We start from the raw sequence: 23603 nt of genomic DNA on the forward strand, positions 1-23603 counted from the left end.
ATGAGGGAAAACAACAATGAATCGACGCGGACAGCGGGGAGGCAAGAAACTAAATACACATACACTAATTGACAATTGGACACAGCTGGGCAAGACACATGTGGCAGAGGATGCTGATTGGTTGACACATGAGGAAGGGCAGGCAAACACAGGTGGACATGACAATGCTTGACAAGACTAGGGAGGCACACAAGGACAACAAAACAAAACACAGATCATGGCTGAAACTTAAAGAAACATGAGAATAAACTCAAACAAAATCCACTCAAAAATATAATCCTGACAAAAGCAAAAAGAAAAAAACAGACCAAAACCCAACCCAAACCTTTAAAACTAATTTTGCCACTTGTTATCGACTGGATGTCCAATCAGGACTCAGTTTGTTGACCAAACCCAGAAAACAGGTGAGCCGTGATTGGTCGTTATCAATTTCCTCAGCACAGGTGATGTCATCTTCAGTCGACAACAAGTGGCAAAATTTGTTTTTAAAGGTATTAATTGTACATAAAAAGCTATCAAATGAATTCTGGGCAAAATATATTTTTAGTGCCATTTTCAGCTAAATGAGTCAAGTATCCCTTTAAACAGTTTTAGTAATTGAAAACAAAGGTCAAAGGTCTGTAGAGCCCAAAAAAACACCACTCACTGTTCCCATGGAATGCATTCTATGTCAGCAATAAGCGACAAACAATATTGGACGATAACTAGCTGTTTTTACTCAGTTTGCTGACACCAAGCCCAGCAGGAAGAGTTTTGGAACTTGGGAAAAACGTCACAGAAACATACAGAATGCTTCAGACTGCTTATGGACCCTCTTTTGCACGGGTCGCTCATCGGTTTTTGAGTGTCACAAGAGATTCAAGGAAGGCAGAGTCTGTGAGCGGGAAGAGCAGGAAAATCAGAATACGAGAGTTGGTGGAAATCTTCAAAAATCTTCTGCATTTTTATATGTATACATACTGAATATACAGTATACTGTATATCATACTTGCCAGTTGCCCACTCCGATTCAGGCGGGAGACGCCCGGATTTCAACCTGATCTCCCGCGTGTCTCCCGATCAGTAATTTATTCCGTTAATCCGCTGATTTTACAGCAAAGTAAACAGATTACATTATGGGGAATATTTGACCCAGTACTGTATCTGGCAACCTGTCATTCGGCAAACGTCAACAGTCGGGACACCCTTCCGTCACTGTCAATCCGTCAATATTTCAAGCCGAACCACATTGTAATCATCAATATGCGGGCGTCCGTCAATGCTCCGCAGTCAGCAAAATGAGACATCCGTCATTGATGATTTGCAGTATTCCTGACGGACGAAAAACCCTTCCGGCAATGCTTAGTTTGTAAAAAAAAATAATAATAATTTTCTGTCAAACGGCAACACAATGGGCGTCCATCACTGACGGATTGATGGACCTTCCGTCAAGACTGACGAAATGTCCATCTTTACTGTTGTCTGGGAGATTTTGCTATCACTTCTCAATAACAGCACCCCCCCCCCCCCCCCCCCCCCCCCTATTTCTATTCATGATTGCAAGTTGACCAGGCCCTGGTTAGCAAAACAGTCCCATACCATGATGCTCCCTCCACCATGCTTTACGGTGGGGATGAGCTTTTGATGTTGGAGAGCTTTTCCTCCATAGCCTACATGACATCCTGTGTTCCTCCCAACAATTCAACTTTGGTTGTATCAGTTCACAAAATATTTTGGCAGTACTTCTGTTGAGTGTCCAAGTGCCTTTTCGCGAATATTAAACATGCAGCAATGTTTTTTTTTTCTCTTCTTTCTAAGCATTGGCTTCCTCTGTGGAGTCCTCGCATTACATCATTCTTGGTCAGTGTTTTGCATATCATCAAAGTTTGTAAACTAGAAAACTAGAAAAACTGAGCGTTTATATTAAAGATAAACTGATGGCCTATAAATCATTACATGTCTACGACTAACTACGTCTTGAATGGACATGTTCAAAATTTTGAATATAACAACTTGAGCGAGGACTTTTGTGTCGTGCGGTCGCAAGTGCTGCCAAGTCAACGACGGGGACAGACGACGAGGATATACGAGGCATGTACCTCTCCTACAAAAATTTTACAAGAAGTTATCGGAACCATTGTGGGGGCTTTCGCCTCGACAAAACTGAAACATACAGCTAACGTTTGGTTAGCTAGCGGTTAGCATTCGCGCATGTAGCATGTAAACACGGACTTTTTGTAAGTCCGTACATGTAAAAAGAATCCCACAAATAATGACTAACTTAAGTAATTTCAATCACAACTAAGTCTAGCCCATATCATTGTCCAGGCTGAAGCTGATAGTTAAATCTTACCTGATATGAAGTGTGCGCTGCAAACACGAGCATTGTTGATGATAGTCTCAGACAGCCCAGTCCTTTCGCCTAATTGCGTTCAACCACAGCCGTCTGCGATTACTTGAATGGCAGAGGCTGGGATGCGACAGAATTTTTGTTGGTGCTTTTCCGGTTCTGGCAATCAAAAACACAACAAGACGACATTTTCTACAGACAACCAGCGTTGTTTTCTTCTAGCTGCACTTCCGTTGCCTGCAGCGGCAAGTTGTTTTTGCCTCCAGTATACACTGTGACGTCATCGCGACATAGGCCATGAAGGGGTCCATAGTTGAAGTGTGCACATAGATATTGGACTGTGCCAGTGATTTCTGTCACTCTCTGGTTATTTATTACTCATCTGTGAACTCGTGGCATCATTTTTGGTGGACGGCCACTCCTTGGCAGAGAAGCAACAGCAATTTGGAGACAGTTTCTTTAACTGGATTGAAGAACATCCAGAAATTTAGAGATAGTTGTGTAACCTTCCCCACCCTAAAATATACAAATCACCAATTCTTGATCGCAGTTCTTCAGAGAGCTCTTTTGAGCGAGATATGGTGCACAGCAGGCAATGCTTCTTTCTCATCAAGACAATCCTTATAAGGTGTGTTTTTGTAGTGGGCAGGGCAGCTTTCAGCCTCTCCTTCATGATTGGACACATACCTGACTTACATTTTAAAAAAAAAATGACATTAAAGCAGCACTAAGGAACTTTTCAACCATAATAAAATACAAAAATAACTCTTCTGATGAAACATCCACTTAAAACTAGTTGAATGGTACCTTTGCCTTCAGGCATAACATTGACGCATTTGTCCATATGGCGTCACCATAACCAACGTAAGCTGTCAGTTCCTTAGTGTTGCCTTAATTCAGAGGTGTCCAAACTGAGGCCCGGGGGCCATTTGCGGCCTGCCGTCCATTTTTCAGTGGCCCACGACATATGCTAACAATAGCATTTGATTCAGTTCAAATAAAATAAACAAAACAAAAATGTTTGGAGATGGGCAAAGTAAGAAGGGAGGGTATTGAAAAACAGGTGTCATTAAAGGTTATTTTAGTTAACTAAACCTAAAACTAAAATACAAAAAACAATATTGTTACCGAAATAAAAACGAAAATGCTTTTTAAAAAAGGAAAACTAACTGAAACTACATTTTATGTTTACAAAACTAACTAAAACTAACAATAATCATAGCAAAAAATGTCCTTCGTTTTAGTCTTTGGTAATAATGGGGATGATTTGAAATGTGATTTTTAGCAGATTTATTTTTGATATAAACTAGAATAATGACGTTTGAAATTATGTCACACAGAAGTGATGTCATCTAGCCAATAGAAAAGCATCAAAAGATGATGTCACTCACGTTTTTTTAAATATTGCACACAAGTCATACACATTAAAAAAACAACTAATACTGAAACTAACAAGCTAAACTAAAATTAAGCTCTTTTTTTTAAAGAACTAAACTAATAAAAACTAACAGAACCACCCTGAAAACTGATTAAAACTAGCTAAAATAAAAAATTCCAAAACTACAATAATTTACTGCCATATTACAAATAAATTGGTTTATATACTGTCACATTTTTCTAAATATGCAAAAGCACAAATGAATTATTTGTACAATTTTTAGGACTAATTACAATTTCTCTTCATAACATTATGTGGCCCTTGCGTCTTTCTGTTTTTTCTGTATGTGGCCCTCAAATGAAAAAGTTTGGACACCCCTGCTTTAATTGCTAATCAAGTCTCCTTATCCAGAAGGTTCCGTTACCCGCTTTTCTGTCATTGTTTGCTTGTTATTCTCATTAATAATATGAAAACATTTAAATGTCTGGATGTTTTTAGATAAAGCAGACACTGTTTTTTTTTTTTCATCCACTTGATTTTAAGAATTCCAAAAGCTCCAGGCCACTGTGTGTAATATATTCATTTAAAGAGCTTATTCATTCTGCAAATGTTTGAAACAGAACACAAGACATAATTTAATAAGAAACATACTATCAGTTTAAAATGCATATCCCTTCCATTAGTACTCCATTCTTTCCTATGTTTCCTGCACATTACAAATTATTACTTTCCTTGCCAGAAGCGTGGATATAATATAGGGCAGAACATTGAGGTGAGAGTTTTGGTGGTGAAAGTGGTTATTGGTGCTGGAGACAGTTTCTATATCATGCAGAGATAGAAGAGGGCTTGGATAGGTCAGCACAGAGATACCGAGGCTCCTCTGGCAGAGCAGAAGAAGGTGTTTTGGGAGAGTCACCGTCACTGGCTATACTTCACAAAGGTAAAACCTAGAGCTAGAGACCAGCTCTGCTCTCTTTTAGCTGATGGCTGGACTATCTGTCTGCAGATCTGAAGTCTCTGAGGGTAAGCTGGGCTCCTCCGGAGGATCATCTGTGTTGGTGCTTGTGGAGGCTTGAGCAGGGACCTTGTGCAATGTTGTCTCACCCTGAATCTCCGTTCCATCCTCATTCTCTTCGGACTGTACAGCTGACATGAGGTGCAGGGAGCCTGGGAGTTTAACGGGGCAGAACGCCGAGCCAGTTGGAATGAAGTTTACCTTGTTTTTGTCGGGACAGGAGAAGAGGGGAACTGATGCTGAAGTCGACTGCCTGGAGCTGAAATGCAGTAAGTGCAGTGTCACAAGGGAACATATGCAGCGTTAAGATTCAAACCACAAGTATCAGAACAGCTTACCTCATCTCCTCAAAGGCTTTAATCTTCTCACAACCTTCAGGCGGCTCTCTCTTGAACATGTAGCTGTTGTTGGGTTTGGGTGAGGAGGCAAATTTGGGAAGTGGAGAGCTACTTTCACTGTCTGTAATAATAAAGACATGTTTTAAAGACTGGAATATTACAACTAGTGTTGTTCCGATACCGATACTGCATTAAAACAGTGGTATCGGGATTGGTGAGTACTCACAAGTAACATGCCGATACCATTAATTCCAACGCTAATATAGGATTTTGGATGCAGCATCTTGTGTCTTGCTCGTGTACGACATTCACTGGTATGTCACATGTTCACGACTGTCATGATGGTGTCATGAAGGGGTGATGTTTTGTCTCGTGAGATGTTTTTGTTGTATCATCAAGTTTCAACTGAAGGTGGCGTTTGAGTTTATGTCCTGTTAGTTTGGGTTCGTGACCGTGAGGTCAAGTGATGTTACTGAAAATCAGTACTCAGTAAAAGTAAAAATCTGAAACAGCCCCAGACCTACAAAAAAGTCTCTTGATGCCACATGTTAAACCCAACAGGAAGTCCACCAGTTTGGGTTTACTTTCAAATTTTGCCCCATTTTTGTCCTATTACTGAGGTCCCTATTTTAAGAACGTTTCTTTAAAAGAAAACCCATTGACCTGAAATTACGGATGTTTCATCTGAAGAAGTTCCCGATGAAAAGTAAAAGCAGAACTTTATACTTCGCCGCATGCTGTTTGCCAAGAAAAAGTACGCTGATGTGGGTGGTGTAAACATGCGTGAAAATTCCTGAAAATTTGAATACACATCAGGACTGGCACAAAACAAAAAATCCATATGTAAAGGTTTACTGTGTAATTTAAAAAAAAAAAAAATTATTCCAGTGTGCCTTTACCCCAAATGTGCCGGAACCCCGAAGTGGCCCGGGCTGTGAGGGCCCTTCATAGCCACTCGCAGCTCTTTTTTTTATTTTTAAACCTGAGTTTATAAATGTAAGAATAATTGTAAATAAGTTATGATACATTTGCTGCAATGAAGAATGCTTTGCTTCGCACTGACATTCACATAGCCATATATGTTATTTTATCATACATTTTCTGCAATGAAGACTGCTCTGCTTGCAAAGAAGAATTGCTTTGCTCAAGAAGCTGAAGAACCAAAACATCTAATGGCGCAAAATGGTTTGAGCCAGTCTGCTGAGGTCACCTGTTTTCTGTGAAGAAATGATTGCAAACTTGACCACACATGTACTCAGCAATCTTCCACTCACATGCACAACACATAGACAAACAAGTACACTGTGTTCCAATTATGCCTTGCATTTGCATTTTAGCGTTGGAACACCCATGTAACTAGGGGCGTGGAAAGGGGTGTGGAAAACCAGATAAATAGAGAGGGTGAGGATAGGAATCTTCAGAGAGTGCAGGAGTGAATTGTGTCATTCAGTTCCTCTCCTCTCTCCTCACGAGCCCTAAACTGAGGGTCTTCTCTCCTCTTTTGTCATGTTTAATAGACGTCAAACAGGTAACCCTGACAATTAAAAAAAAAAAAAAAAAGTCATCTAGAATCTAGGCAGGATGGATGGACTGAGGCAGGCCAGGTGAAGCTAATCTGAAGGGCCAAACACAACAGAAAAAATTCACATACACAACACTCTTATGAGTCATGAAGCAAGAGGTTTTCAACCTTTATCGGGATCATAGAGTAAATCCTCTGTGGAGTAAGGACTGCTGTCATGTGATCCTGATGGACATGCGGGCGAGGGACAGGGCGACAGGCTGGAGCAACTGCTGGATCGCCCGGGGGCTGCGGGAATTTGTGCGTCAGTTCCTCTACAGCTGCTGCTGCGCTGCTGGGGAGGAAAGGGTGCCCGGCGGCCATCGGGAACCTCGAGGGACTGCGTTTATTGTGAGGGACAGCAAAGAGACAAAATATTTGTTGAACAAACCAGAGTGATTTTTATTTTTTTTTTACGCTTAGAATTTCTACAAGTCCTCTTCAATGCTGCTCTTGTATTTGTTTGTTGTGGTTTGATTGTCTTTATGCCTACCTACCTACCAGCCTGCTCACCCACCTACCTATAACATGTAATTAATTAATTTTAATGACTGGACACACCAGGTTGATGACCAGCCATTCTCGGTGGTGGAAGACATTGGATTCCGTCGCCTGCTCGCTCATTTGGAGCCAAGCTAGGTGCTGCCAGGACGCAAATATTTCACACACTCGCTAGTTGCGAGTTGTTTCTTTTTTCTTTTCTTTTTTTGTCATTTAACTTCACCTTAAATACATTGGGGGGAAAAAAATACATTTGATCAATGTGATCGATCGGTATTGGCTGATCTGACTCATTGGTATGATTGGTATCAGTATCGGCAGCATAAAACCCTGATCGGAGCATCCCTAGTTAAAACTTTGGACGATGGCCTTGCCTGCTACTGGAATTGACTTTCCACTGATATTTCAACAAATCCTGAAAATTTCAGGTTGATATCGTTTTCCTAAGGTACTGGTTGCTATGGACATTTGAAAGATGCAAGTACCAAAACTTTAAACCCCTTTTTCTCAAAACTGCTGTAACTTTGTCAATTTTTTAGGTACGTCTATGTATTAAATATAATTTTAAAGGAAATTAAATGCAGAATTCGAATATATCAAGATCACAATTTTGATTTTTTGGCACATGAGGACCCTTTTGGCAGAAATACTAAAACAGCAAAAATGTCACGTTACCTTTAATTATTAATCTGTTAAAGTCTATTACCGGTAATAAAGTTTCATTAATTTCATTTAATTTCATGAAAAAAAAACAATGCTCTACATAAAATAACACATTTAATCAACCTTTGTACTTCTAAAATGCGAAATGACCTTATTCTAGGAAAAACTAAGCAATGATAAAACCTCAACTGAAATGTTGCTTCAACAGGCCTACTTTTATTACTAAACCTGACAAATAACAGATAACGTATGGCAAATCAAACTGAGGCCTACCTTTAACTCCTCCTTCTCGCCGTTGTCTTTGATAAAGACTTTCTCTAACTCATGGTTGATACCCTCCATGCTGCTGGGTACCCGGGAGATTGAGGGCTTTGAGACCGTTATGTTGGACAGTGGCATCTGGGCTGACTTAGACATGGAAAGGCGCTGAAACGCACAGAGAGAGTCTCAGGAAACATCATAATTAACCAACATTTACATTAGTTTTATATAGACTAGGAATTTAATGTATGTAACACATGAGAAGTTCTGAGTTTTAAATTTGATAAAGATGTAAAAATTCAAGGGAAAAAGTTTAGGATTGTTCTTGTGAACGAGACTAAGTGCAATTTCTGGAGAAATTGCGTGGGAATGCTGAAAGCTGAATGCTAATCGCTAAATGCTAATCGCTGAATGCTAATGAAGGAAACAAAGATAAACTGTGAAAATTACAACGTAATTACTTATTAATTACTTATTAATTACTAGTAATAGTAATTAGTAGTAGTAGTAGTAGTAGTAGTTGTAGTAGTAGTAGTAGTAGTAGAAACAGTAGTAGTATTAATAGTAATTATTAACTCATTCACTCCCAACCATTTTCACTTAAGTGTTTTCCTGGATTTTGACTGATTTTTCAAGGCCCGTGAAATATTATGTTCTATTGCTATAAAAATATGGAACATACCAAAAGAGAGATTAAAGTCTCTTCTTTTATCAGGGAAAAAAAAGTATATTCCTATCTGTTTCCGCTGTGCAGCAATTAGCAATAGCACATAGCTAAGTTTCATCGTTTTTCACAATTCTGCTTAGAACTGTGGGGAAGTCAGCTCGTTTTAACATGGCCTGGTTGATCTCTTATACTCTGCTGCCACTCAACCATTTTCTTCAGTAGAGACACTGCATCAAAGCCTTCTCTATGCTCTGGCATAAAAAAACAAAACAAAACAAACAAACAAAACGTATAAGTACGTCTTTGGGACACTTAAAACATTTAAAATATGACGTATTTATACGTTTTTGGGAGCTAATAAGTTAAGTAGTAACTTGTTAGCAGTATACAATGTAAATATGCTTCACATTGCCTGTTAAAAGTATTCATGCAAAATGCCTTGCTACATCATTAATTTATTCGAGTTCATCTAGTTGTGGGAATGCTAAAGCATTCCCGCATATGTTATTGTGATTTTTATTCTCCACACTTTTTTTTGCCACCTAACAACTCCCACATAATACTTCCAATTTACATTGTTCAAATTTCAACTAGCTTAAAAAATTCACGCCTCCCTGGGTATATATCGTCTAATTCAACATTACTTACTGTATTTGCACAATTTAACATTTAATATCAACTTTTCCCCATTCATTTTCAATGGGACAGGCATTGAACTTTTTCTAAGTATCAGTTTCCACACTCACTTCCATATATATATAAAACTTATCATTATTAGCAGGTGTCTGATATTGCTCGGTGGCACAGTTGATAAATCGCATTGTCCAGTAACCAGGAGGTTATAATTTCATAATTTATCTCTCAATGTGCTTTCAGCATTCCCACACAATTTCTCCAGAAATTGCACTCAGTCTAGTTCTTTCACAAAGTTTATGTCTACTGAGAACCCCTGTTATTAGTATGTGTTGTCATATTTTAGAATAGAATTGTAACAAATATGTGAATGATAGTTTAGTTATTTGTTGCTGCGTTCCAAAACCTTGTAAGCCACATTTAGAGTTCAAATCATGTTTTTCAAAAATCATTCCACAGGATTTAAGTAAACATTATGATATTATGATAGTTTTTGAAAAAAACCTAAATCAATGGAAGAGGATTTAAGATCGGAATACTTATATTAAATGACATCAATGCTTATTAACAAACTATACTTTCCAATTACAATGAATGACTAGGTTTATAGTCAGAACAGTGTCATAATAAAACATTTTACAGAAAAGACAGAGAACTACCTGGGTGTAGCTGGATCTAGTGCAGAGTGTTTTTCACTGTGGTTTAAGTGATGACGTTAAGTGATGGTGTTGTTCTCTGTCACAGCTTTGCTTGCACTGGAGCTGTGTCCAGAGCTTTGCAGTCTGCTGGAATCACATTCAATCTAGGAATTGAACTTCAGGGGTGTCTGGTCCCTAATATGAATATTAAAGAGGAAGAAAACCTTACAGTTAGTAATACTAATTGTGCTGTGAGGAGCAGAATTTGGACACAGAAGCAGACAGGACACAGAAGTGGCAAAGCACTGGGCTTTATATACTAAAACACAAAATAACAGAGAGCAGATCTGGATGCAGCTTGGTGTTGTACGCTGAGAGGTTGGATCCCAAAGGCGCAGACACAAACAGGGTTTTAACTAGAGGTGTCAGTCGATTAAAACTTTTAATCGTAATTAATCGCATTACTTCAATAATTAGCTGACGATTAATCGCACATTAATCGCAAATCTCAATTTATATCAAGATTGACAATAAAATGTCAAATTTGTTCCCCCTAATTTAAATATTGTTTTATTTTTTAGCCATTGATAGAGTAATTTCATAACAATTCAATTAAAAAAAAGTTTAAAAATTAATTGAAAGAGTAATTTCATAACAATTCAATAAAAAAAAGTTAAAAAAAAAACAAAAGTACTGTACTGTAAAACCAAACCAAAGTGTGACTGATTTGTTTTGGTCATTTTTTGGTCACTCCAACATGGCATAATTGCATTTGTAAGACAATGGTGACCGCTCAGTGCATTTTTCTTTTCATATTAGGAGCTACCTAATTTTTAACATGAAGTAACTTGTGAAATTATGCACATTTTTAAAACTGTAAAATACAACACAGTCCCCACAAATATATGCATTCGCTGATGCTTTGATTTTGTCCAGACATCATATAGCCTAAAACTAGTTGAAACTGGATGCTGTTACATCAATACCCAAAACAAACAGGTAACGGGTCGTGAACTCTGGCGCACTGTCATGAACTCTACTCAAACTTAACCCAGGCGTAACCCCAGACATGAGACAAGACCCAAACATTACTCCTGCATGATCCGAGTCATGACACTTAGCATGTGAGAAAACTGGACGTTCTGACAATGTGTCACTGAGCAACTTTAGCTTGTCAAGTAGCGTGTATGCTATGTGACATAAAATGGTTGCAGTTGTGCCATGAAAAAGGGATATGCCACAAATGTGATATAACATGAACGAATGAAACAATCATGTCACATAACGTAATGGTTAGGATGTGAGGTATTTTTGCATTGAGAAAAATGTGCAAAACCACAAATTAATTCCAGTTTGACCACTAGAGTTCGCCAGATTTGAAGTAGAGCCAGCCACACAGTAACATACAAATTTGAATTCCTAAAAGGCATACTATAATCCACAAGATTCATATTCAATAATTATTGCTTACAGCTTCCTTAAGAGATAAATTAATCTCACACATATGTAACCAAAGCATTTGAGTTTATTGATATATATCAAGTTTTACATTTACTTAAGGCTGATGCCAAAGTATACTAATTATTGGCATCACATTATTTACCAGAAACAGCTTGATCTTATTAGTTAAGAAAGATAAGATGCCCATAAACTTATTTCTCACAAGAAAGTCTGTGTGTTAGGATTAAAAATGGCTATTCACTGTTATAAGCCATAAAGAAGCAGTAGGCCTGTCATGAACTGGTGAGATTAAAAGGATAATGGCATGTTTGTACATACATATATCTTACAATTTAAACACATGGTTATAGCCAGGCAGCAATATATAAGTGTGATATTTTAGACAAAAAATATGTTTTGTTTTATGTTTAATGTTTGTTTTATAAAACAAAAGGGTATTTGACATGAAATTGGTGATGTAAACCTCCAGGTTTTTAGTCCAAAAGATGGCTTAGTTGTAGTAGAGTAAGTTAATTGAGTGTTAAAACTTAGTAGTTTGTTCGACAAGTTAAGAAGGGGAAATCCCCTCCTGTAAGATGATGTCATGGGAAGACTACATGACTCTGCTGTAGACAATCGATATGAACCAGCCCTTATCAGCAGTATAAAAGTGAGATCTTGTCAAGGTTATGAGCTTTTTCTCCTGAATCTGCCAAACGAGGCCCGTGATTGATAGTGCTTTGTAAAAGACAGTTTTTATCTCCGAAACGTAAATGTGTGAAGCATAAGACTAATATGGGAAAAAATCTAGTTGAATACAGCTAAATTTAATAAGACAATAAGAAAAAGAGGGAACTCTCAGTGAGGGTGACAGGGAGAAGCCACAACAGCACGTTTTCCTCTTTATTGCCCAAATCTGTCTTAAAAAAATTAGAATTACGTGAATCGGGAGCTGGCCACTCAACTAGTCGCACCTAAAATGGATTAATACAAATGTGAGTTCTTTTTCACCCTCACTTTCTGGATTAGTGCAACTGATCATTGAGGGGAGGAGCCTCTGTAAAAATAGAGCGGCCAGTTTATACTCTTATTTCTACATGCTTAGTCAATAGGAGCGTTAGTTGATAATTATCACGATATTGTGGGGAGGTTGGCGATAATTAAAAAAGGTCACAATAAAAAAAATTTAAAAAAAAGCTCATACAAAAAAAAAATCAAAATACAGTATTGTGCTTTTGTACATAACAGCAATACATATAAACTACCTTCAATCGCTAATAACACTTAATATTGAGGCACTTATTCGCTAATGCAAGGCTACGTTGGGTTCCTCCACATAATGACTTGCTTCAAAGCATTTTACAATCCCCTTCATCTGACAATTAGTGTATTTTAAACATATAAGGGCCAAAACATACCTAAAGAAAATTAAACTGCACTAAAAAAAAACAACTAGCCACCAGAGGGTGCTTTAACTACACACATGGAAATCAACCGGACATATTTTTAATAGATGTATAGCTTTTAACTCATTCACTCCCAGCCATTTTCATGTTCTACTGCTATCAAAACATGGAACCTACCAAAAGAAAAATGTGTCTCTTCTTTCATCAGGAAGGAAAAAAAAAAAAAAAAAAAAAAAAAAAGAGTACGGTATATTTTTTATCTGTTTTCATGTTTTGTAGCAATTAGCATTAGAATTAGCTAAGTTTCATCATTATTCACAAACCTGTTGAAAATACTGGGGAAAAAAGCTTATTGCAACATGGACCTGGTTGATCTCTTATACTTTGCCGCCACCTGCTGGCCGTTTTTAATTATTATTATTATTATTATTATTATTATTTATTTATTTATTTATTTTTAATTTTTTTTATTGTAATAAGCACCATCGCTTTAAGCGACCGCTTCAGGTCAGAAACTGCATCAAAGCCTTCATACAAAAACTCCAGCATATAAAAACCTAAAAAACGTATAAATACGTTTTTGGGAGTGAATGAGTTAAATATCCTGAACATGACGACAACGATATTGTGGCAGTTTTAATATCACGATATTACCGGTATCGTTACATCCCTAATAACACTGAGGCGGTGATAACCTGGAATTATCCTTCTCGACACTGGCTTAAAAGCTCCCGTCAACACAGGGAACCTGCAAAGCAGTGGACCGGGCTAAAGGGGAGTTTTTAACCCTTTAAACGGAGAGTCAGTAAGGTAAGCGAGCTTAAATACTTAACTAGGGTTGTCAAAATGCCAAACTTGATATTGATACCCAGGAAAATAGTTAATACTCAATACCATTTTCAGTACCTACCGCGGAGATTTAAAAAAAAAAAAGGCAAAGAAAAATATTATTACGATAACCACAAATAAATAATCAAATAAAATGATTAATAATCAGAAAATGAAAAAAAATCTAAACAATCATTATTATATAATAATATATTAATAATAATATATTTTTTAAAGGCTGATTTAAAGTGCAAATATCTGTTAAGGCATACATGGTTTTAGGAAGTGCACTTTATTCTATGAATGACTGAGTTGCCGTCTCACTGGTCTGAATTTTCTGTGCTACTGGAAGATTTTTTTTTTTTTGCAATAAGACCAACATGTAAATGTGCTCCTCTGTGAGTCTTGCCCTTCTTGGGTTGCAAATGAGCCCTGATGTACTAAATACACGATCTGAGGCACAACTTGAAGCAGCAATACACAGCAGGGTTCTTGCAGGAATTACTAAATTAAATTTGAGACCTTTTTTAATTCTTTCACTCCCAGCCATTTTCACAGAAACAATCCCGTTCGCTTCCGGCTGTTTGACTGGATTTTGACTGATTTTGCAAGGCCCACAGAATATTGTGTTCTATTGCTATGAAAGCATGGAACCTATCAACAGAAAGATTAAAGTCTCTTCTTTCATCAGAAAAAAAAGTATGTTTCTATCTGTTTCCGTTTTGCAGCGATTAGCATTAGAAGAGAGCTAAGTTTAATCAGTTTTCACAAATCTATTTAAAATTGTAAGTAATTGAGCTTTTTTTCCACATGGCCCCAATTGATCTCATCACATGCTGGCCGTTTGTGTAATAACTACCCTTTCTGCAACCGTTCTTTGCAGTTGAGAGGCTGCATCAAAGCCTTCTGTATGCTCTAGCATAAAAAAATACAAAATAAAAAAAAACGTATTTACACGTTATTGGGAGCAAATGAGTTAAAGACCTTTTTAGACCATTACGACAAAATTTTCAGACCAACTTTTCAGACCAAAATTTGCCCCCCCCCCCCCCCCCCCCCCCCACACACACACACACACACACACACACACACACACCAAAAGAAGAAAATAAAAGTCAAACATTCAAACATGTCGAACTTAATTTGACTGACAATTCTTTATGCTTAAATTGACTGCGGTGACGGTCAAACAGTCATTAGTGCATTAGTGCACTTCAATCTTCCAAGTAGCATGAGATTAAGTACTGCTTACCTGGGTGAAAAACAAATAGTACTCATCAGAGAAACAAGGCCAGTGATCAATGAGGTTGGGCCCAATGAATGCAAATAGGGGAGTCAGACTGGTGAATGACCCCTCTCACCACGACCACCAAAGGCTGTCAACTGTTGAGAAAAAAAAGACACCAGGAATATGGTAACATTACGGTGACAATAAAAGTGTACAAAAAGTGAACAACTGTAAAATATGTTTGCATTACGTTCACCAAAACAAAAATCATTGTGAACTACAGTGGTTGAACTAGGTAGAAAGCACATATCCACTATGCTTGAAAGGTACACCGAGACACACAACATCTTTATTGAAAATGCCATTAATCCTTTCAAACCTTCCATACCAAAAAAATGTTGTAGTGTGACTGTCTATTATAAAAAGCAACGTTAGCGCTCCAAGATTAAAAATAATATATTTTTTTTTTTGTCACACTGCATCCGTTCAATGCTGTCTTCTGTTGTGCCAGCCTTGGCCACTTGGAGGCAGTATAAGACAGATCCTGTTCATTGATGCATGATTGTGACTCCTACTTGAGTTAAAGGCAGTATGTGCCTTTTTGCAGCAGACAATCCTCTTGACTGGAACAGCAGTGGGGTTCATAAAGTCTCAACACTTCTCTGAACTCATTAGTATGGTACGAAGTGTGGAACTAGCTGCTCCACGCAGAGGATAACCCTTGTGGAGCAATAAAAAATGTATTACCAAACGCGTCATGCAGTCGACTCCACACATTGGACGGCCACTTTGGAAGTCATTTATGAATATTTTCTTACTTCCGCCCACTCAAAATGTTCAGTGGCATCAGACCTATCCATATATACTGTATGTAGTTATTTATTTATTTATTTATTTATGATACCCTCTATGTACAATAAAAGCAATACTGTGCTATGAGCAAAAAACAATGATGTATGTATAAAAAAAATCCAATTGGAATATTTGATATGATGTAATTAGGGCCTTGAATATGTTAATAAATGATCACAACAACATTTTTTTGGAACGCTCATTTTTTGACAATGGCACTTTTCTATTGTTTAGCCGGCTAACGCATCATGAAATCCAAACATTGGACAACACTTTCAAAATGTGATAACTAAGTCACTTATGAATATTATTTTTATTTATGACCACTCAAAATGTTCAGTGGCATCTGACCTATCCATACATATAGTTTTTTATTTATTTATTTTATACCCTCTATGTACAATAAAAGCATTAATGTGCTATGAGCAAAAAACAATGATGTGTATGTCTATAAGAAAAAAATCTAATTGGAATATTTGATATGATGTAATTTGGGCCTTGAAAATGTTAATAAATAACTTTTTTTTTGCAATAACTTTTTTTGGAACGTAAATGATACGTTTTTTTGGACCGTTTTTTTGGAACGCAAACGCACCTCCCTCCTCATCTCTGTGGCTGCCTGCAAAACCACAGGCACATCCCAAAAAAAAAAAAAAAACAAGACAGCTTTGATTACAAGACAGCTTTGCTAAAAAGTATTGACAAGGATAAAACATGAGGCGATTTATTTTTATAAATCTTCTGTGCAGCATTATCTCTGGAAAAAAAAAAAAGTACTCTGCAAAAAAAGTGGTCATCCTGTCATTTTGTTCCAAAGGCTAAATGTTGCCTCAATCGTTCATTAATTTGTATACACCAGCATTGATCATGCCCGTAAGCCCCGATTTACGTGTTATTGTGAAATCATCCTCATCATTGTTTGGTGTACTTGCCAGTGTGTCGATTTAGCCAATATTTACCTCCTAGTAGCGATCACCCTACCCATACGTGGACAATTGGGGATAAAATCCTTATTTCCTCTGCCTTCTGGTCATCTTCTTACTGCTCTGGACGCCAATCGGGGATAAATACTTATCGGATTCATCCTGCGATGTAAATAGACTGGAAAAATCCTCATCCGCCATAGCATTTAGCAAGCTTCTCTTTTATGTGAACTTCTGCTGTGCGTTACTGTTATTGTGACCTTCCGGCGCGTAATCGCTGCACTCTTTTTTTCTTTATTAGTAGTGCACTTACTCACACAAATGGTCTCACAGCGATTTTTTTTCGTTTTTTATTAGTAGTGCACTTAGACAAACAAACGGTCTCTCGGATTCGCTGCCTGGCCAAGCAATAGTACCAGAACACACATCGCTGCACGTACTAGCGGGCTGAGTTGGAAGGAGCATTCTAAAGTGTCAAGACACCCCGATCCAGTTGGGGGAGAGGGAAATATTTCAAATTCAAACGCTAGACCAATAAGAGTTGAGATAGCGACATGAACAACAATCGAGGTTGGATGCTGATTCAAAATGATACCAAACGCGCATACTGCAATGCACAATTTTCAAATACCATATTTCACAAAATAACTTCAGCCAGCAATACACAAACACCCGCACACAACTATTCTAGCAATCCAGACAGTTTTAATTGCATTAATTTGCAGTAATGTGCCGCCATTGTAGCGTACCAAAAAACATTAGATAGTCCCTGGCGCCACCCCGTGGTTAATGGGTGCAAACACATTCAAACCCTAATTTTTGATTTCCCCCGTGTGTTGACTTGGAACTGAACGGATTGAAGCGGAAATCACGGGAAATGCATTATAACATACTGTAGTTTACAGTGCATCAAAAATTAGCAATTATAATGGGAGTCTATAGCGCCAAACATTGGAATCATCCATCCATCCATCCATCCATCCATCCATCCATCCATCCATCCATCTTCTTCCACTTATCCGAGGTCGGGTCGCGGGGGCAACAGCTTTAGGAGGGAAACCCAGACCTCCCTCTCCCCAGCCACTTCAACCAGCTCTACTGGCGGGATCCCAAGGCGTTCCCAGGCCAGCTGAGAGAGTCTCTCCAGCGTGTCCTGGGTCGTCCCCGGGGCCTCCCGCCGGTGCCCGGAACACCTCCCCAGGGAGGCGTCCAGGAGGCATCCGAACCAGATGCCCGAGCCACCTCAGCTGGCTCCTCTCAACGCGGAGGAGCAGCGGCTCGAATCCGAGTCCCTCCCGGATGACCGAGCTTCTCACCCCATCTCTAAGGGAGAGCCCGGACACCCTGCGGAGGAAACTCATTTCGGCCGCTTGTATCCGGGATCTCGTTCTTTCTTGTGCTGCCTTGTTGGGCCGCGGTCGACGGCTCCCCTCTTGGTGGAGGTTCTTCTGCATGCCAGATCCATCACACCGGCATCTTCTAAAATTCAAACAGAATTTGCTTCTCCCTCCCACTGCTCGCTGAATCAGTGGAGGCTGGTGTCTGTGGATCTCACTCTGCTTCATCTATCCTTCCCTCCTTCCTCTCTTTTGTTTTTCCTTTGGTCTCTTAAAGGTTTCTGGGGTTGGCGTAAGACTGTTTTTGTAACCATGTGGGTGGCAGGTGGTGTTTAGTTGGTGCTGGATTTCACTTTGATTCATATTTCCTTCCTTTGACCTTTCCTCTGGTCTCCCGACCTTCTGAACTTCACGACTCTGGCAAGACTCTAAAGTATCCGGTTAAGGTGAAGGGTAATGGGATTTTTATTAGGTTTTAGGTGAACTAATGAGTACAAATTTACACAAATTCACACGCGTGCACGCACGCGCACACACACACACACACACACACGCACGTACACGCACAGGCATACGCACGCACACACATGCGTACATACGCACACACACACAAAAAAAGAGAGCAATGGTGGTAAGATGTTGAATCAGTAAGACTGCAGAATGAACAATTCTGAGGTCTCGCTTTAAAAAAAAAAAAGAAGAAAAAAAAAGAAACAAAAAAGGGCTCCAGGGGGGAGGGGACGAAGGCGGGCAGGGGAGGGGGCAGGAGGACGAGTGGAGAAGACGACAAGAAGGGGAAAAAGTGGCGGCAGGGCAGAATGGGGGAGTGAGGGGTGGGTTGGATGGGAGGGTGATGAGGGAAAAGGGATTATTATCAAATAATAAGCGAATCATTACTAATTTATTGAAATTATTTGGATTATGATTATCCAAACATTAAGTACATTTTTACTTATTCATTTAAATTATTTGGATTATGACAAATCAAACAAGTAAGCCTTTATTCATTTATTTCATTTATTTTAATTATGATTATCCAAACTAATTCACTGAATTTATTTCGATTATGATTATTCAAACATTAAGTGAATTTTTACTCATTTGTTTTGATTATGGTTATCCAAACAAATTTATTGAATTTATTTGAATTTTATTATTATTTTTTTATTGAATTTATTTGGATTGATTATTCAAATATTGAGTGAATATTTACTCATTCATTGAATTCATTTGGATTATGATTATTCAAGCATTAATTGAATTTTTACTCTATTATTGAATTTAATTTAAATAAGATAATTACAATTCTTTTGTGATTTAGTGAAGCAGTGATAGCATAAAGGCATCCCGTTTCTATAATTTTCTTTATTTCTTTTCAACTTTAAGTTCTATCTTAGTCATACTTAATAACCACTTTGGTCTTTTAACGAATGAATAACTCCACCATATAATCGGTAACTGCTATTCCCTGAACCTTTAAAGTTACTTTGTCTTATTTTAAATTAGGAAAACAAGTCCGTGAGCGTTTAACAAAAGCAGCTAAACTTATTTAGGTCTTAACAAGTGCAACCGATCGTTCAGAGAAGGAGCCGCTGTAAAAAGAGCGTGTTCAGATTTTATCCTTATTTCAAATTGGTTACCCAATCAGGGTTATTTTTCGGAAGCAAAACCCGACTGACACTCTAAAACTGGGGCGGTGAGAACCTAAACGAATCCTTCTCGCAGTCGGCTTGGAGAGTTCCCGTCAACTCCTGAATTTTGACTGTGTTACAGCACGTGGAGATAAAGCGGAGCTTTAACCCGCACTTAGTTCTGCTTACAAGTGCCACACTAGCAGCATCGGTTTGAGGCCCCATGGACTTGAGGACAGAATTTTACTCTGAGATTAGACGCCGAAAGTGTACATATAATTCTCTAACCGCTTTAAGCATCAAATTTTATTTCTTTTATTTTCTCTTTATAAACGTGGTATGTGAGGGAGAGAGTATTGGATGGTGATCTAAAAGCTGTGTTCTATTCTATTCTATTCTATTCTAATATGCCATTTGAATTTGGCTCTGCCAAGTGTGAAAATTACTTTTGAGTATTTCAACAAGCATCAAGCAAGTTTGGCTGCACACTGAGTTAACTGAGTTCCTTTTTTTTTTTTTTTATCAATTTAATCTCCAGAGTTAATGCTTTAATTTTAACAGCCCTATTTAATGTTAAATTTTTACAATATCAGCGATCTATTTTTATTTGTTTCCTCTATTGTGAACCCTATAACACTTTTTTAACTCATTCACTGCCATTGACGGAAAAAGACGTCAAATGATGCATTTTTTTCTGGGCTGGCAGTGAATGTGTTAATCAGTTTTGCTTTTGCTAAGGGACTACAGTATGTTATTTATTTGTTAAATTTATTTAATTTTATAGAAGATTCTGGGGTTATCTCATGTTTTTATTTTGTATAGTGGACGCCAGGAGAGTATGAGAGCTTGTATGTAACATTTTTAAAATGAACATCATGCAAATCAACTTGCGATTATGATTGGTTAGCTAGGATCCAATCATGAACCAGAAAGCGACATCATCCAAATTGTGTTTTACTGCTTTAGACACAAAAACATTTCATGTCCATCCGAAGGGGTTATTGTATATCAGGATAGGTAGCCTACTGTTAGTGTGAAGGGATTCAATTCATGCCATGATGTGAATTTGAGGCCCTATCGCTCAGTCCTCAGTTTCTATTTGAAGGACGTTTAAAAGAAAAATGTGAAAATAATTTACATACCTGTTTCTATTTGAAAGAAATTTATGACAAAAATATGAAAAGAAAAATACATACAATCTTACATACAACGAACAACAAATCTGTAAAATTTTAAACTTTCTTGTTTAAAAAAAAATAAAACATTTTTTTACATACAGTATTACAAATAAATTACACATTTACGGGGGGGGGCTGCCCCCTGCTGTCATACAGCCTCCTTACAGTCCTTACATTATTAGAGTACTAACTTGTCTGTGAACGGCGCTATACAAATGAAGGTTACTTAATTAATTACTAACTTATTTATGTATTATATATAATTCTCGATGTGTACATAAATATTGTGTATATTATACATCCACCCAGACTAGCCCTCATAACGTGCAAACATCCATCCATCCATCCATCCATGTCGTTTTGTAAACAGAACCATGTCATCAGTTACAATTGTCGCTGCTGCTTGTTCATTAAATGAGGGATGTGTTCTAAATTTACCAACTTAAACCTCACCCTGTGTATTTCGCGGTACAATTCGGCGTATAAATAATTTACATAACGGTACTAATTCAGATGATAAATGCTGACCTACTTAGTCTATCATTCTAACTAATCCTCACCAAAACAAACGTGGCGTCTGATGACAAACGCTGGGAACCGAATAACACATTTGAGATTTGAATGGATTAACCGTTTAATGGTGACATAATACATAAGCCGAATAAAATACAACGCTGTCAAGCTCCATATGCGGTAAACTGTTGTTTTTAAACTCACGCAAACGTTGACATTAGCGCCTCATACTTAAATTGCCTTATTTTACGATGGAGTATTGGTACTAGCGTCGCTCCATTTGAGACGGAACGGTACTTAGCTTAGCACTATGCTATCGAAACGATGATAGGTTCGTTGCAAAATACGCCTTTCCATTACCTTCAGATTCTCAAAATGAGAGTGTGCTCGTTGGTAACTTCCTGGCAATCAAGGATGGACTCGTTCTGTGCAGACCAGCCAGATGTCCGACCTGCCTGCAGCCGGACTGGCGGGACTTGAGCGAAGGGACGAAGTCAATCCAGCGTTGTTTCCAGCTAACGAGAAACAGAAGACGGTTGGGGTGTGCTGGTTTCCACGCATAGCAAAAGATTCTGCCCCACGGCGCGCATGAGCCTGCAACTGGATCGCGGTGCAGGAGGAAAGAGCTAGTGGATGAAAGTGACACTTTCCAAGAGCGGTCGCAATGATGATGCAGATTCTGATTAATTTAAATACCTCCTGTAAACATCATAGTAGTATAACTTCAAACGACACATATATCTGCAAACCCATACATAAAACAGTTCATAATATTTATCTGTAAATATAACTCTTGACAAGGATTAATTTTAGGACGTCCTCTTAAAGCTATGTCACTTCACTCTAGTCTTTTATTGACTTTGGACCACTTCCTGAAATGTGTCAATTGGAATGCTGAATTATTGGCAGAGGTGGCATACTGTAGTGCAAGTACAGAATAGATACAGAACACTGGTAAAAGTAAAAATATTGCTTCATGTTATGATGTCATTTTTACAAGATTCTATTTCCGTGTACCAAGACAAGAAATAAATGAACCTATACTACAATGAACAATATATATTTGTTATTATACATTAATGGTTTGGTCTTATATGTTATGATTGAACCATGATTAATATAGACTTTGAAAATAAAAAAATATATATATATATAATTTTTTTTACTGTCGGCAGGTTTACCATGATGTCATACACCACCATGTTGAAGGTCGACATTAATTGTTGTGATGTTTATTGAGTGAATAGCACATTCATTCTCGAACCTTTTACAGTACCAGCGAGCAAAATACAGAGTTCTCCATGTACGACCTTAAAACATCGTATCGTAGCAGGTCTAAGTGGTACCTCAACATTATGCAGTTTGACCATTAACGCAGTGTCTAAATATATTTAGGGGATTCTTCACTTATTTAGCCCATTATAGCAATAAAAAGTTAATATTTTGTCTATAATTAATTTGATACTTTCATTATTTTTTACATAGAATTAGGACCTTTAACTCTTTCATTCCCAGCCCTTTTGCTCCTGTCTGTTTTACTGGATTTTGACTGACTTTGCAAGGTCTACAGAATATTCTGTTCTATTGCTATAAAAACATCCGTTTCCATATTGCAGCAATTAGCATTAGAATATTGCTGTTTCATCATCATTCACAAACCTGTTGAAAACACTGGCAAAAAGAGCTTGTTGCAAATGGCCCTGGCTGATTTCTTATACTCTTCTGCCACCTGCTGGCCGTTTTTTGCAATAACTACCATTTAAACAACCTTTATGATTTAGGCATTAAAAAAAAAAAAAAAACAGAAAAAACCATATAAATATGTTTTTTGGGAGTGAAGAACAAAGAATTGAAAAACGTACTTATACGTCTTTGGGTTTGAATGAGCTACTTTATTTTGCAACTTGCTGTCGACTGAAATCGACATCACAAGGTCTCAGATAACCAATCTCAGCTGTTTTCTAGGTTTGGTCATGTGACATTCACAAGCTGAGCTGTGATTGGTTATCTGAGCCCTTGTGATGTCATTTTCAGTTGACAGCAGGTTGCAAAATGTGTTTTTAAAGGTACTAATTGTACATGAAAAATAATGGAAATATCAAATTTATTATAGGCAAAATATTAATGTTTGACTGCCAAAAATGGCTAAATAAGTAAAGTATCCCTTTAAATATAACTGAACTGTATTGGGATTCTTTCAAGTCCCCCCCAGGGTGAGCCCAAACACCACTAGTGGTACTAGTACCAACTTTGAGAAAAAGAATCACTAGTGGAAATACAGAA

General features: G+C 37.8%; 1 protein-coding gene across 2 annotated transcripts; it reads right to left on the bottom strand.

Moving 5' to 3' along the window:
• Positions 1-4272: 4272 nt before the first annotated feature.
• Positions 4273-22001, bottom strand: glcci1a (glucocorticoid induced 1a). 2 transcript variants are annotated; one of them, XM_077507824.1, is made up of 7 exons: positions 21681-21993; positions 14911-15041; positions 10006-10179; positions 8059-8211; positions 6751-6961; positions 5061-5181; positions 4273-4981 (listed from the first exon to the last, which is right to left on the bottom strand). In XM_077507824.1, exons 4-7 carry the CDS (start codon positions 8200-8202, stop codon positions 4684-4686), a joined length of 774 nt encoding a protein of 257 aa, XP_077363950.1. In that variant the 5' UTR covers positions 8203-8211; positions 10006-10179; positions 14911-15041; positions 21681-21993; the 3' UTR covers positions 4273-4683. The 2 variants fall into 2 exon arrangements, with proteins under 2 accessions (XP_077363950.1, XP_077363951.1); XM_077507825.1 differs by lacking the exon at positions 10006-10179 and having other exon boundaries at positions 21681-22001.
• Between the last annotated feature and the right edge of the window lie 1602 nt (positions 22002-23603).

This window comes from Festucalex cinctus, chromosome 19 (genome assembly GCF_051991245.1).
Source record: "Festucalex cinctus isolate MCC-2025b chromosome 19, RoL_Fcin_1.0, whole genome shotgun sequence".
In the NCBI taxonomy this organism is placed as follows: domain Eukaryota; kingdom Metazoa; phylum Chordata; class Actinopteri; order Syngnathiformes; family Syngnathidae; genus Festucalex; species Festucalex cinctus.

Excerpts from the sequence above, each read along its gene's own strand:
- glcci1a (XM_077507825.1), bottom strand. The coding sequence starts at position 8,202 with ATGTCTAAGTCAGCCCAGATGCCACTGTCCAACATAACGGTCTCAAAG. Across the intron at positions 6,962-8,058 it reads GCGAGAAGGAGGAGTTAAAG|TCCCTCGAGGTTCCCGATGG; the intron begins GTAGGCCTCAGT and ends CAATAAACGCAG. Across the intron at positions 4,982-5,060 it reads AAAGCCTTTGAGGAGATGAG|CTCCAGGCAGTCGACTTCAG; the intron begins GTAAGCTGTTCT and ends ACTGCATTTCAG.